Source organism: Sinohyriopsis cumingii, chromosome 6 (assembly GCF_028554795.1).
Source record: "Sinohyriopsis cumingii isolate HCF-2022 chromosome 6, ASM2855479v2, whole genome shotgun sequence".
Lineage (NCBI taxonomy): Eukaryota > Metazoa > Mollusca > Bivalvia > Unionida > Unionidae > Sinohyriopsis > Sinohyriopsis cumingii.
In genome coordinates, this window is record NC_142966.1 from 156,712,493 (window position 1) to 156,726,518 (window position 14,026).

The 14,026-nt window shown below is 33.3% G+C and overlaps 1 protein-coding gene across 2 annotated transcripts in view; it reads left to right on the plus strand.

The window, feature by feature from the left end:
• LOC149798344 (uncharacterized) overlaps nucleotides 1-13,643 on the plus strand; it is a 28,719-nt gene extending 15,076 nt beyond the window's left edge. The window contains exons 3-4 of one of the 2 annotated variants that reach the window (XR_016421996.1): nucleotides 501-12,259; nucleotides 12,312-13,643. Coding sequence is in view for 1 of the 2 variants with exons in the window: in XM_089963489.1 (XP_089819615.1) it covers nucleotides 501-1,012 (512 nt within the window). In the remaining variant the exon portion in view is untranslated. Of the gene's footprint in view, nucleotides 1-500 lie in introns of both variants that reach the window. The other variant, XM_089963489.1, reaches the window with a different exon arrangement.
• Nucleotides 13,644-14,026: the final 383 nt, after the last annotated feature.

The following is a 14,026-nucleotide window of genomic DNA, read 5'->3' on the forward strand; positions in this document are numbered from 1 at the left end:
CCATCAAATATGCCCACCATTACTAAAAATATTTTTAAAAACCACATAAATGATTTTATCAGAACATCCATTTTACATAATTTCCCCAACTTGAAAGCATCTTGGCACTGAGGTCTTTTGATATTGGGCAAATTATGCTTATGTACAATCAAATATGGATAGAAATTAAAAAAAATGATGAAACTTGTTATTACAACTTTTGCAGTCAACAGCACTGGAGAAAATTGCAACTGAAGTCATCCATTGAACCTAGATTTATTAATAGATATTTTGGCTATTAGACAGATATCAACTGGTTGAGTAATATCAGGCCCACTTAGGACTCTTGTTGTTTTATGTTATATATACTTTCTGATCATTAATCTTAGCTAATTGTCATTGTTGAAACATGAATATCACCAAAAGTGTAATAAGTTGTATATGAAGACATTTGAACAATGTCAGTTGCATTTGTTATGTTTCACATGTACTTAACTGATTTTCTATCCTTTTCATTCCAGGACCTATGTCTCAGCCCCTGTTTCCTGGCATGCCAGGTACACAGCCCATGGTTCCAAAGAGGCCTCCAAAGCCCAAACCACCAGTTGTCAGAAAAGAAATGGGACATCCAGCAGTTACGGATGACCCCAACAAGGACATGCCTAAAGATCTGCTCCTAGCAGCGACCAATCAGCGACAGCCCTACCCGGCTCACCAACGACCCTTCCCAGCACACACTGGCAATATGCAACAACATCTTCAACCCATGTGCACCAATGATGCTATCTACACCCACCAGGGCTCAGAAAGCAACCAAGAAATGCCTCAGGCTGCACCAGCTGCTGCAGCTGCCTCTGCAGAGTTTGCAGGATTTTCTCCTCTTCAGCTGCCAATGTCTCCATTCTTTGGACAAAGAGATGGCAGGTACCCCGACTTGAACCGAGCATGGGAGTACCCACCTTATTCAGCCTCAGGGTATTTTATGCCTGGCCAGAGGCCCCCATACCCGCCTTACACAGGCCAGCAAAACTAAGTGCAAGTCAGTGATCTTGTGTATAAAATCTCTGGTAATTTTGTGTGATTTAGTCTTGTCAGTAATTGTACGACTGTTATGAATTTTGTAAAGATTGTCTTGAATTTGCAAAACTCATAAAGTAATGTCATTTCTTTGTCATTTTCTCATAAAGGAGAAATATGTATGGTTTAATGATTGAGTACAAAGTTGTTGGTTGTTAAAGACCCCATGTTTTATGGAATGGTATATTCAATACCTAGACACTAATCAGTGGTATTGTTTGGAGTTATATCATGTATCAGTAAATAAGCTGGTCACGTGGGTCATGTAGGCATTTAACACCGATTATTTAAGTAATGGGGTGTCATTTATTAGAATTTGATTCTGCATACCTTTAAGTGGCAAGTATTCACTTCATTTAGATTTGTATACATCCATATTCCTTTTGGAAGGTCATTATTTAGATGTTCCAATTGGTGCATAAGGCAAAATCAATATTAAAGTACGTAGACATTTTTGGATGAAATGAACCTAAAGGTTTGATCCAGTAAAATCTAGATTGAATTTTGTGTGCTGTGATGTCACAAAAAATGCTACACATATTGATAAACAAATTTGTACAAATCTCAATTGTGACGATTCCACTCTATGCGCTCTTATTTTGACCCAAGTTTAGTACAAGGCCACTATTTTAAAAGTTGATAGTGATAGATAATTTATGTCTGGAAGTTTTTGGTGACATTTATGTTGCAGAGCGTTCAATAATCAGGACTGAAAAGATTTTGGTTAATGAAAATTAGTGTTAAATTTTAAAAGAACAAGTTATATTTAATTTAAAATGAGTAAATGCGCATATATGATCCATGTGACTTGTACTATAGACAAGACAGAATTATAGTATGTTGAGTCTTTGTAATGCCGGCAAATCATACACAGTCAACTCACAATACAACAACCAAGTTTTATTTCCAGACATTATGTCCTGGCAATGAATGTATTCTTTGTAAAGATCACGACTTCCATCTTCTTTGTCTTACTGTTGTCAAAGTGTTAGGTATAAATGAGAAGAATACATCAGAAATTTGTGATTCTTTTTCACATTTCTTACATATTTTCCAACATATAAAACTCTGTTTACTAGAGATAAAATGTTCAGGATCAATCATCTAATCTCTTCCTGTTAAAAATAAAATCCCAAGAAATTATAATGTCATTGCTAGGAACATTAATATGTGAAGTAATACATATGTTTGGCAAATTTGCTGTTGAAGTCAGAAGCTGAACAATATTCCTTTTTAAAGATACGATTTAATTTATCATTTAACCATTTTCATTCCCATCAATTTTCTATCAAAATTATAATATTTCATTTGCAAAGAATGTTGTTGTATTGACAGTTGACTGTATAACACTTGTAGCTTGTATGATGAGTGTCGATATAATGTTAGGCATACAGATGAATGCGATCATAAATGTAAGTAATCATGTATGATTGTATGTCAGATCACATCTTTATAATTACACTGTAAATTTCACAAATTTTATTTGCTTGTGAAATTTACTTAGATAATTTATGTACAAACAGGCAATGGATTCTCATTGTTATATAGAATTACATTTCACATGATACTGTTGGAGCATGTTTTAGAAATAAAGACATTATTTCAGGGAGCTATGGTTACCCTTGATTTAAATTGGATTTATTGATAAACAGCAGAACTTCACAAATGCCATGTGTATCTTTCATTTAGTCCAAGAATCGGTATGACCTTTTGACCTGACTTATGCCTCCATATTCACTGTAATAACTGCACTTTTCCATATTGGCACAGGCTTCAAGACAGAAGTTGCAATAATTGATCCCTTACAGAGCACACATTTTTTTATCATGGTGTGTTTTATGGGAGGGAAGCAGCTGCTCAGAGACACCAAGAAGACCATGTTTTTCTTTGATCTTACAACTATACATGTCTTATCTCTTCTTACTACATAACTTTTATCAGATTAAATTAGTCTTACAAATAAATCAGACATAGGCTTTATTCAGCATGACCACTTTTTCAAAAAATGTGTCTCCAAAGTGAAGAGCTTCCATAGGTGAAAGGAGATAACTCTTGTAGTATATATATATATATATATATATATATATATATATATATATACAAATGAAGGGGACATTGTTTATATCATTGGAATGTATGTAAAGTAAGTTTTACAGAATTTTCCAAAATAATAATTTTGATGTGCACAAGTGGGTTTTGATGTTAAATTTGGTATACTATTTACAGCTGTGCGTTTATTTATTGTTTGTACATCAGTACAACAGTTTGAAACCATGTATTGTACTAAACATTTTTATGCGTGTTTTTTTTTAAACTTTTACTTGGACATGCTTTTATTCTCATGATAAGGTTTTATAGGAAGAATTATCATACACTTTAGTTTTAGTGTGCTGCAAATGCTGTCCTTATAAAATATAAGTTCTACCAGGTTTAGCTAGGTTAGTATAAATCTGGCAGAAATTTTGTTTCCTTTATGAAAGGACTACTGCTATAAGGTAGATAAAAGAAACAAGGTCTTCTTACCATAGGATTTCACATTCTTCACAACTTGGCCACAAATTGTTACTTGCATAAAAGAAATTCAGCTAGCTGTACATAAACATTACCTGCAAGAGTAAAATATATTGGGGATCTGTCCTAGAGTTTTCATCAATGAATTATCTTCTCAAATATAGTCGATACCTTTACCTCAATTCTGTGGATTAAATCACTAACATAACCATAGTATTGCATGAGTCATTTAGGTTTTTCATCATCGTATTTCAACTGCTAATACATTTTGTGCACATGTGCATATATTTCTCTATGGACTTGGATAAGGGTTGTTTGGTTTATCCTTGGTTATAACGGGGGTTGCCTTAGCTGTTCATGTCCATTGTTAATTTATTTACCATGGAGAGGGGTGGGGGACTAGAAAGCTAAAATCAAATGCATTTACATATTTGGCAGAGTTGCCAGATTCCAGACATCAGGCATTTGAGACTGTTTTGTTTTCCGCAGGGCATTTTAGGATGGCTGTCATATCAAGAGCAGCCACTGTTGTTTTAAAGACACCAATATTCTTTGAGCCTGTACCTCTATGCATCCTCCACTGTTCACTAGAAAATGTATTTGGTGGTTATTAGATATACTAATAGAACATTTCACATATTTCAGTTAATTGCAGTTGTTAATTGGGTCTCCTGAACATAGAGGTACCATAACTTACCTGTTGCTGAGGATTTGAAGGGCCATAAAATTATGCAGTAAAAACTTACGAACTCTCTATTTCCCTGAATTAAATATAAAGATTTTGTACATTAATTTGTATAACAGGCTACAACCAAAAGGAAAAGTAAAATGTCTCTTTGCATCTTCCACTGATTGGGTAAATAAGCACAGACTTAATTTTGAATTATTGAAATAACTGTAGTACTTTGTTACCTTTGATTTAACACGTACATGACTTCCATATATATGTACCTGTTTATGTCGATGAAATACAGTCCTTTCAGGACACCCACAATCATGTCAGAAAATTTTTTGGGAGACCACTTCTCTGTCATATCATTTCTGCATTGATTTTAAAAACTCAAATGTTGTTGTGGTATATAACAACCGTTTTTGTATTAGTTTGAAATCTTTCCTATTGTACACCCACCCACCCCCAGTTTTTCTGCATGGATTTACAATTGCTGAAATGGCGGTAATTAGTAAAACAAATCAGTTATAATCAATATATGATGCTGATATTGGTAGTTTTCCAACCCTTTTTCAGTTTAACTGATTTTTTAATACTGTAGAAGTCTTTGTTTATTGAAAATACAGGAAATATCACAAAACCAGTCTCAGGTGCCAGCTCACTAGGATTTGCCAACTTTATTGAGATTGCCTGCGCATGTGACCTTAGCTCCAAAGTCCCAACAGTTATTAAATATAACAAAGGATTTGTATAGTTACAATAATCTCACCTACTTCATGTTTAGTTGTAAGCAATTTCTATGGTACCAAAATTTAATAAACCCCTGTAATAGACACTTTAAAAAATAAGTCCTTGACCACGTATTGATTTATTTGGGCATTTGGCATGATTTGTGATGAAAAATGAATCAGTATCAGTGTAGTTAGGTGTTTTTATATATATATATATATATATATATATATATATATATATATATATATATATGTTAGAAGTAAAATTGAAACATTGTTTTGTGTTTCTTCTGTGTTTAAATATCAAAACATTTGCTACAGTTATTTGTCTCTTACTGTTCTTTTTTTGCTATAACTTACATTGGTGCTTGGTTATTTCTGCAAAAAAATACATGTCATTGAACAGTCAGTATCATTTTTTACAATGTTTTTCTAAAAATAGTTTAACTGTGATCTTTGCCCAGTTCAATATTCTATTAAAAAATGTGCATAACCCACTTTTTGTATGGACTTCACTGATGTTGTGATCTTTATGTTAAAAGTTCAATATGCAAACTTTCAAATCTGGTCTTCCAAAAAGTGCATGTTCATTGTTAATGAGCAATGAATGGTTGCATATTAAAACTGAATACCGACTACACTGTTAATGACATTGCATTAAAGTTGCAGATTCAGGAACATAACAGTGACCACCATGCATTAATCCCTCCATATTAGGACTGATGATTAGGCTGAACATTAGTAGAATAAAGGTCAGAAGGGATTGTGATTTCATTGAATAATTTTACTATGACATTGCAAATGAGAATGATACAGTCTTTAAAGGGGAGTGATGTTTGTGGGGAGGGGGGCAGAAGGAGACGTTTTAATGTACATGGTGAGCTTTTGTCAAGTCCCACATGGCAGAAGCACCCTTTTGCATTCATTTGTGTGTGTATATGGCCATCCACACCCTTTGTTAGAGATTTTACTGTAAGCTTGATGCTGAAGTTGTTTACTTTTTAGTTAAATAAAAGGACAGGCTTGACAAAAAGGTATTCTCTTCTTTTTTTTTAAGATCGTGTTGCATATACTGCAAAACTGTTAGTAGGCTTTGTAGTGCTTTACCCATCTGTGGACCATAAAATCTTTTCTTATTTTTAATTAAATCATGTGGCCATTGAAGAAACGTTTCATGCTCTTTGTTATTTTGGGATTCTTAAAAGAGGCAGCTTCCAGATTCTTTAGAGTTATGATTGTGATGTAATTACCTTGTAGAGGTTACAGTAGATTCCATTAAAATATCACTTTACATTTTACCAGATTTTGTATAAGCCATTTTACATGCACCAGTAGACAAGTGTTTGTAACTTTGTTAACCTCACTTGTTAAATATATATTTTCAGACCATTCATTATATACTTGTATAAGATATATTAATGTACTATCTTTTTGCCTGTAATAGCTTTAGAATAGTTCTGTTTTTTGCTTTGATTTTAGCATTGTAGTGTTTCAGGGTCATTTTGTATATAACTGTATGCAAGTTCACTTGTTTAGGTTAAACATGAGATTCTGTAGATTTTCCTGGTTTATATTGGAAATAATATGGTTGTATTTTTAATTATATACCATACATACTTACATACATATATATATATATATATATATATATATATATATATATATATATATATATATATATATATATATATATATAAAAGTTGAGTCCAACTGTAAACTGCATTGACCATGATCTGCAATTGCATAATTGGCAGGCAGATCTGGGTCCATATGGAACATTAGAAATCCATAGTGCAACAGTGTTAACCCTGATCTGCTGGCACATTATCAGGTTCTATGTTATTTTCAGTTGGACTAGGCATGCATGCAAGTATGTAATGTACATATGCATAATGACATTTACAACCTCAGAAGAAAAGATCTTAAAATGCACCTACCACACATTATTTTACAGTACCAAATCATCTCAGTAGTATCTTTGGGCATTTTTATTATCAATTTATGCCACTTGCCATTTGTTTATGACAGATCCAGTGAGCATATAGTATCAACCATGTCTATCCATCCCATCCCATCATGATATTCTTTGATTTGATTTCTACTCTTGCTTTTGAATTTTGAAGAATTCTTTAAATTAAATCTAAAAAAGGTTTTGACCATTTTTCAGCAAAATTTGAGTTATTATCATTGTACAACCTTTATTGCATTGTACCAGTACATTTAATGGGCTTCATGGATTTTTATGCAAACATTGAACTACTTGTATGAAATTTTACTTCCCCAAGAATGAATTTTAGTGGTATGGTATGGCCATGCATCCATTATGCAACAAACATCAATCCATAAAATATTGCTTTTTGCCACACTAAAGTGAATTTTTCCGATCTATTTCCAATCAAACTTGTAATATTTGCTTATCCATATCTAGGATGAGTTTGATAATGAATGAAATCCACATATTTTTTAGGTGATTTTTTTATCTCAGTGGTTGACCTTGCCACTCTGGAGGTCATATTTTCAATTACTATTGGATCAAATATAGGTTTGATGCTTATATCATTAAGATCTCAGACAAATTCAATAATGAGCAAGAGATACGCACTAATAAGGCAGTCTTTTGTCTGATTGACTGAGCATGTTATCACTGGAAGCAGTAATTATGAGTAGTCTTTGATCAGACTTGAACCATATACTGATATCATAAATCATTGGGACATGTTCGGTAATGAGCAGGATACAGACATATTAATGAGCTCATCATGTCTTTGATTAGCTGAAGTTGTTAGCACTTGGCATTTTAATGAGCCGATCTTGTATTTGAGTGGACAAAGTTGTTAGCGCTCTGGAAGTCATATTTGACAGATTTTGTTGAAAAGTGAAATATAGACTCATATTAGCAAGATCGTGAATGGGATTGATAAAGAGAGCCATGCATATTAAAGAGGTGATTGGCTGAGTGTGTTACCACTCTGGAAGCCATACTTTATTTTTTTGAGAAATTTTTAAACTTGAAATGTTTGCTAATCAAGATCTTGGATAGGTTTGGTTAAGAGCAAGATCCATAAATATGAATGAGGTGATCTTGCACCTGATTGGCTGAGCTAGTTACCACCAATAAAATGTATTTCTGGTCAGATTTTGACCCACCTGTAATTAAATGGGCTTAAATAATCAAGTACAGTTAAGAGCAAGCTCCTTGCATATTAATGAGGTGATTTTGCATCTGATTGGCTGAGCTTGTCAACTCTTTAATGACTCTTTTCCAAACGTTTCTTTTCTCAAAATTAGTAAATATACTTATATCATTAAGATATATTATCTGGTGTTTTTTTTTTTTTTTTTAAGCAAGATCTATCCATGTTCATTGGGTAATTTTGCATAAATTTGGCTTGAGAGACTATATTTCTGATCTCATTTTAATTAATGTGTTACAAAGGATCGTCTAGACATTGGATAGATCATTAGTGAGACCTATTTATATTTATGAGGTGATCTTGCAACAGATTGATTGAGGTTGTTACCATTTTTTAGACTGTAATTTTGATAGGATGTTTATCAAACTTGTTGAATAAGCCTGTGTCCTTTAGATCTAGTTTGAGTATGATTATGTGCAGAATTCGCACATATTTTTGGTGTGACCTTGCATCATATTGAATAGAGCTTGTCAACACTAGAAACTACATTTCTAATCAGATTTTCATCAAGCTCTATATATATTAATTAGGTAATTTTTTTTCTGATTGTACAAGCTTGTTACCATTCTGGAGCGGGCCCCAAGAGTCCGAGTGGTCTAAAACACTCTCCATTACGGATCGCTGCCATCTCACTGTGTGGGTTCGAGTCTTGGATTCAGCCAGTGTGGGCATGTGAGAAAGCTTGCCAGTAGCTTCTCGTGGGTCGGTGGTTCTTTCGGGGGGTTTTCCCGGGTTCTTCCTCCATCATTAATACTGGCCGCCATGTATGTTCTATCTTGTGCTGAAAATGCTGTTAAACCCAACAACAACAACAACCACCACCACTCTGGAGACTGATTTTCAGTCAAATTTTCCTCTACATTGGTAAATAATTTTACATTATTAGAATCATAGACAGGCTCTATAATAAGTGATATAATGAAATAGCTTGCATCTGATTTGCTGCACTTATTACCTTTCTAAATCTTGAGACTTGTTCTCATCTGATTTCTATAAAAATATTTTTAAAAATATTAAAAAATTATCAAGAATCTTTTGTTTATTTAACTTATGAGCAAGAGACCATGGATATTAATTATATCTTTATCTTTAGAAAGAATTTTTATCAGGATATAGTACAATAAGTAAACTCGGCATAATATACAGTTGTGTTCTTACAATACTATAAAAGCCTGCAAAGTAAAATGGTCAGCTGTTCACTTCAGCATAAGCCAAGTGAGCCATATTAGACCCTTTTGTCCAGAAAAGTTTGGCTAGGGAATTGTCCCCAGCTTTAATCACATTTGCTTGATTTCAGATAATCATAGCCTTATTTTTTTCATACAAATTATTACAATTATTAGTTGTGATAAAATGAAGAAGACGATTCTCAGCAACACAAAGTAATCATTCTTTTTGTTTTTATAACCACCCTCCCCCCACTGCTTGCATCTCAATTTAGTTACATCTACCCATCCACACTGGCAACTGCCTCTCAGTCCTGAGAAGAATGTTAGTAAGATTGTACCAAACTACTGAACATAGACATGATATTACGCTTGCATATTTATATTCATATATGGATGACATGATGATAATTTATGGCCATTATGCCAGTTTCCATTTTTTTTTAACAAATCGTTTTTTTTTTACTACATGTTTTTGAACTTTTGGGAGTTGGACTAATAGCTTGTTGGCACAATTAAGTGAAAACCACTCAAGGTTGACAAATTCAATTCCTGTTTGTCTGCATATGTAGATGACTTGTTTTTATTTTTCATGCCATTTCAGAAGCTGCTGCACTGTCAGATATGGTCCTCATTACTAAAAAGAGACAAAACTTGAAATGCTTTTTTGTGTAAGAGATAATGGCTCACAGTTTATAACATGCAGGCACCAGGTTGGAACTGAATGTATTATTGTGCTTTTATTGAAACTTTCTTAGGTAAAGCTACCATGGTTGGAATTAATCAACTGTAGTGTTAAATTCTATGTAAAATAGTGACTTTTTCATGGAGTTATAATACCATCTGAAAACATCATTTAGCTAACTTATGTAATGATAATCATTTTCAACATGTATGTCAAACAATAAAGTGATCATTGGAATTGTTATGCCAGCCTCTTCAAGCCTTTATTTATTTTCTTCTTACAAGTCTTGAGTAGTTATGGTCCTTTTTGAAATATTTCTTTATTTGCATATGTAAAATAAAATGTTCCAAATTTGTTATTGGCATTTGTATTGACAGAGTCTAGATCAAGTGTGATTTCCATACAATTCTGTTCAAATTTACAGATTTATTGTCATTTCATTTAGAAAATTGATGTATCTTGAACCAAGATGTCTTCAGACGTGTTTGCATTTGTGTATCATTTTAATAATTCATTATTAGCATTAGGTAATTTTACTACTTTTACTCAAATTATCCACAATGACATATCATCTGTCAAAGAGAATGTCAGTAATGGGTCAGAACTGAATGTAATCCACTGCTCTCCTTGGTCCAAGGCAGTTATCAGTTGCCATTAGTAACAAAAAGCTCCCATAATAATACTGTACATGTAATTTTCATGGCAGTAAAATATGTTCCAAAAACCAAAGCCAATATCATTTTATACAGATAATCCATTTTAATACATGTATCAATATATTCTTATACACAATTTGCAAAAAACTACAACTCCAACCTACTATCACTTATTATGTCTGCATATCCTTTTTGTCAAAATATGCTGCTCAACATTTTAGGTAAAAATGCTGCTCCAGACTTGGAAATATACGAAAATCCAGACTTGATGGGTCAGAATATTTTCAAGTAAGATTTGTCGTTGTCAAGAATTTTGACAGAGGGACTTGGTCTGTGCTGTTCATTCTTCCTGTACTTTGAGGTAAACAGTGTGGACCATAAATAACTTGCTGTTGTTTTATGCAACAGCAAACCTGCATCTTCACTGTGCACACTTTATGAAAAGAATGTAATACTTTAATGAGTTGCATGGTGTGGGTCACAATGTCATATTTTTTTTAACAACAATATGAAATGTGTCTGGCATTGATTCAGGAAGAGAACATTTTAATTTTATTATATAAGAAACCTTTTTCTGAATAAAAAATTTGATGATTAAATTTATTCTTCAGCACACCGCCCTTTTCTTAAGTTGACCTCAATTTATTTGCTGATCATACCAACAAAAAAATAAGTTATTTGAGAGAAATGTTGATTTGATATAACCTAATATATTTTTTGCTGAAAACACCAGACCAAGTATTGATGTTATCCTCCTTACATGATTATTTACTGCATACTTTTTATTATGTATTGAATACTTTACTTTCAAAAGAAGTTTTCTATGCACACCCAAAACTCCCTTGAGCAGTAATGTAAATTCTGATGTTTTAGTATGGAAGATATAACATTACACACTAAACCATCTGTAAGTGGTTCAGATATATAAGAATATGTAATTGTCAAATACATGAATACTGCAAACCTTTTAGATCTCACAGTTCACTTTTGCCAGAAGAAACAGAAAGCTTATAAGAAATTATTCTTTGGAGAAAACTGCTAATTTACTTGTGTCAATTTCATTAGAGAAATAAACATTTTAGCAATGCATACCTTAGGATCAGATATCCATTTTTTTATGCAGTAGGTGTGCTAATTTTACAAACTTGCTCATCATTTTAGCACAGGCAGAAACAAATCTCAAGAATATATGCATTTGCGTTGTCTTGTGTAAATGATTCTAGCCAGGCCTTGTGTTAACTTTTCTAAGTCAGGCCTCATGTAAATACTCCTAACCAGACCTCATGTTAATGTTTCTAAGCCAGGCCTCCTGTAAATGATTCTAAGCCAAGCCTCATGATAATGATTCTAAGCCAGGCCTTGTGTAAATGATTATCAGCCAGGCTTTGTATAAACGATTATAATCCAGGCCTCCTGTTAATGATTATAAACCAGGCCTTGTTTAAATGATTCTAAGCCAGGCTTTGTTTAAATGATTATAATCTGGACCTCATGTTAATGATTATAAACCAGGCCTTGTGTAATTGATTGTAAACTAGGCCTTGTGAAAATGATTAAAAGCCAGGCCTTGTGTAAGTGATTATAAACCAGGCCATGTGTAATTGATTGTAAACTAGGCCTTGTGAAAATGATTAAAAGCCAGGCCTTGTGTAAGTGATTATAAACCATGCCTTGTGTGATTGAAAGCCAGCTGCTACACTGCCAAATATAAATGCCAAATATTAATCCTAAATAAGCTACCTTAGCTGCTACAGCTTTCTTTATTGCCAAGAAAACTCACTTATTTGAGATTCTATTTTCAGAACCATTTTAATTGGAACCACATCCTGTTGCACATTACTGAACAAATATGACAAAAGGTATTATAGATTCTATTTCAATTCCGACACAAGTAATAATTGATCTTTCCTTAAAGTCTATCTTATGCTAGTTACATGTATTCCATTTGACCATCCAGTCCAGCTTAAACTGAACATACTCATTATGATCAGATTACTCAGGCTTCAAAATTTCAAAAAATAAGACATAAAACTGGTAGATATTTTTGCATTCATGTGTGAACATAAGATTTGTAAAATGGTCCCTCGCTATACTGGTAACTATACAAGTTGTGTGAGGTCACCTTATACTGAGGTAGGTTCAGTATTGAAATTTTAGTCATACAAAAATGGAATCCATGACCAAATACTAAAACACTTGATTATGAGGGATAACGGTGGCTTGGAAATGCACCAAATATGGGAACCAGGAATGAAACCTACTGTAATCATGCTCTTACAACTTATTGTCATTGCATAATTTCATATGACTGATATACAAATATCATAATTGCATGTATCATGTTTGATGTTGTGACTGTAGATTGATACATATATATACTTTATACATAGGTAGTTTACTAATTAAAGAGCTTATTGCTTTTGGATAGAGTTAGCTTGTTGTTTGTCCCTGCACTTTTCATAGAAAGCAAGGGACTCTCATCCTGGCCATACATGTTTGTATATGTACTGTTGCTCAGCTTCTTTGATGCCAAAGAAAGAGTTGGTATGAAAATTTATTAAAGTATAAGTATAAAATGTTACAGTTAATGTCTGTTGTACAGCAAGTGACAAATGAAGCTTTTTTTAGACCTTGTAACGTCTTTTTTTTAAAAATTCTTGCTTCTACAATATGTACTCGTGTAAGTTGAGTCTTCCTGCAAACTGAATAGAACCGACTCAGATCTGCTGTCATATAATATTCTGGCAGATCTGGGTCGGTGCAGTTTGCTAGGAGTAGTCAGTAGAACATATACATTGGTCTGCAGGTGCATTATTCTTTGGCAGATCATCATTTTTGTTGGCAGTTTGACTGCACTTGTAAGCAAGTATATATGGTAGTTCTTCACAAATGTAGATTGTGAAATCTTTGAACAGATTTTACCTCTTGTCTTTTATAATAAATTGCAAGTCAGTCCCAAGACTTTTATACAGTATAGGTGTTATCTGTGAATTTGATGTTGTGTCAAAGATAAGCAAACTTTGTTCACCATACCTACTTTTTAGAGTTTCAACCTCGTCTGTAAAGCATATGCAGTATGTAGGTTTCACTTTTCCAGCTTTTTTGTTTAATTACTTCCTTGTTGTGAGAAGATGTACCATTATTTTGTTTATTCATTACCCTGAGCTGTGGTGGTCAGTGTGCAGGACTCACAAATGAAAGGGTGTGTGTTTGAATCCTACCATTGGATCAGCCTGGGTCAAATGTGGAGTGTCAGGACACTTTGCTCCAATTGCTTTGGCACTAAATTACCCTGAGCTGTGGTGGTTAGTGTGCAGGACTCACAAATGAAAGGGTGTGTGTTTGAATCCTACCATT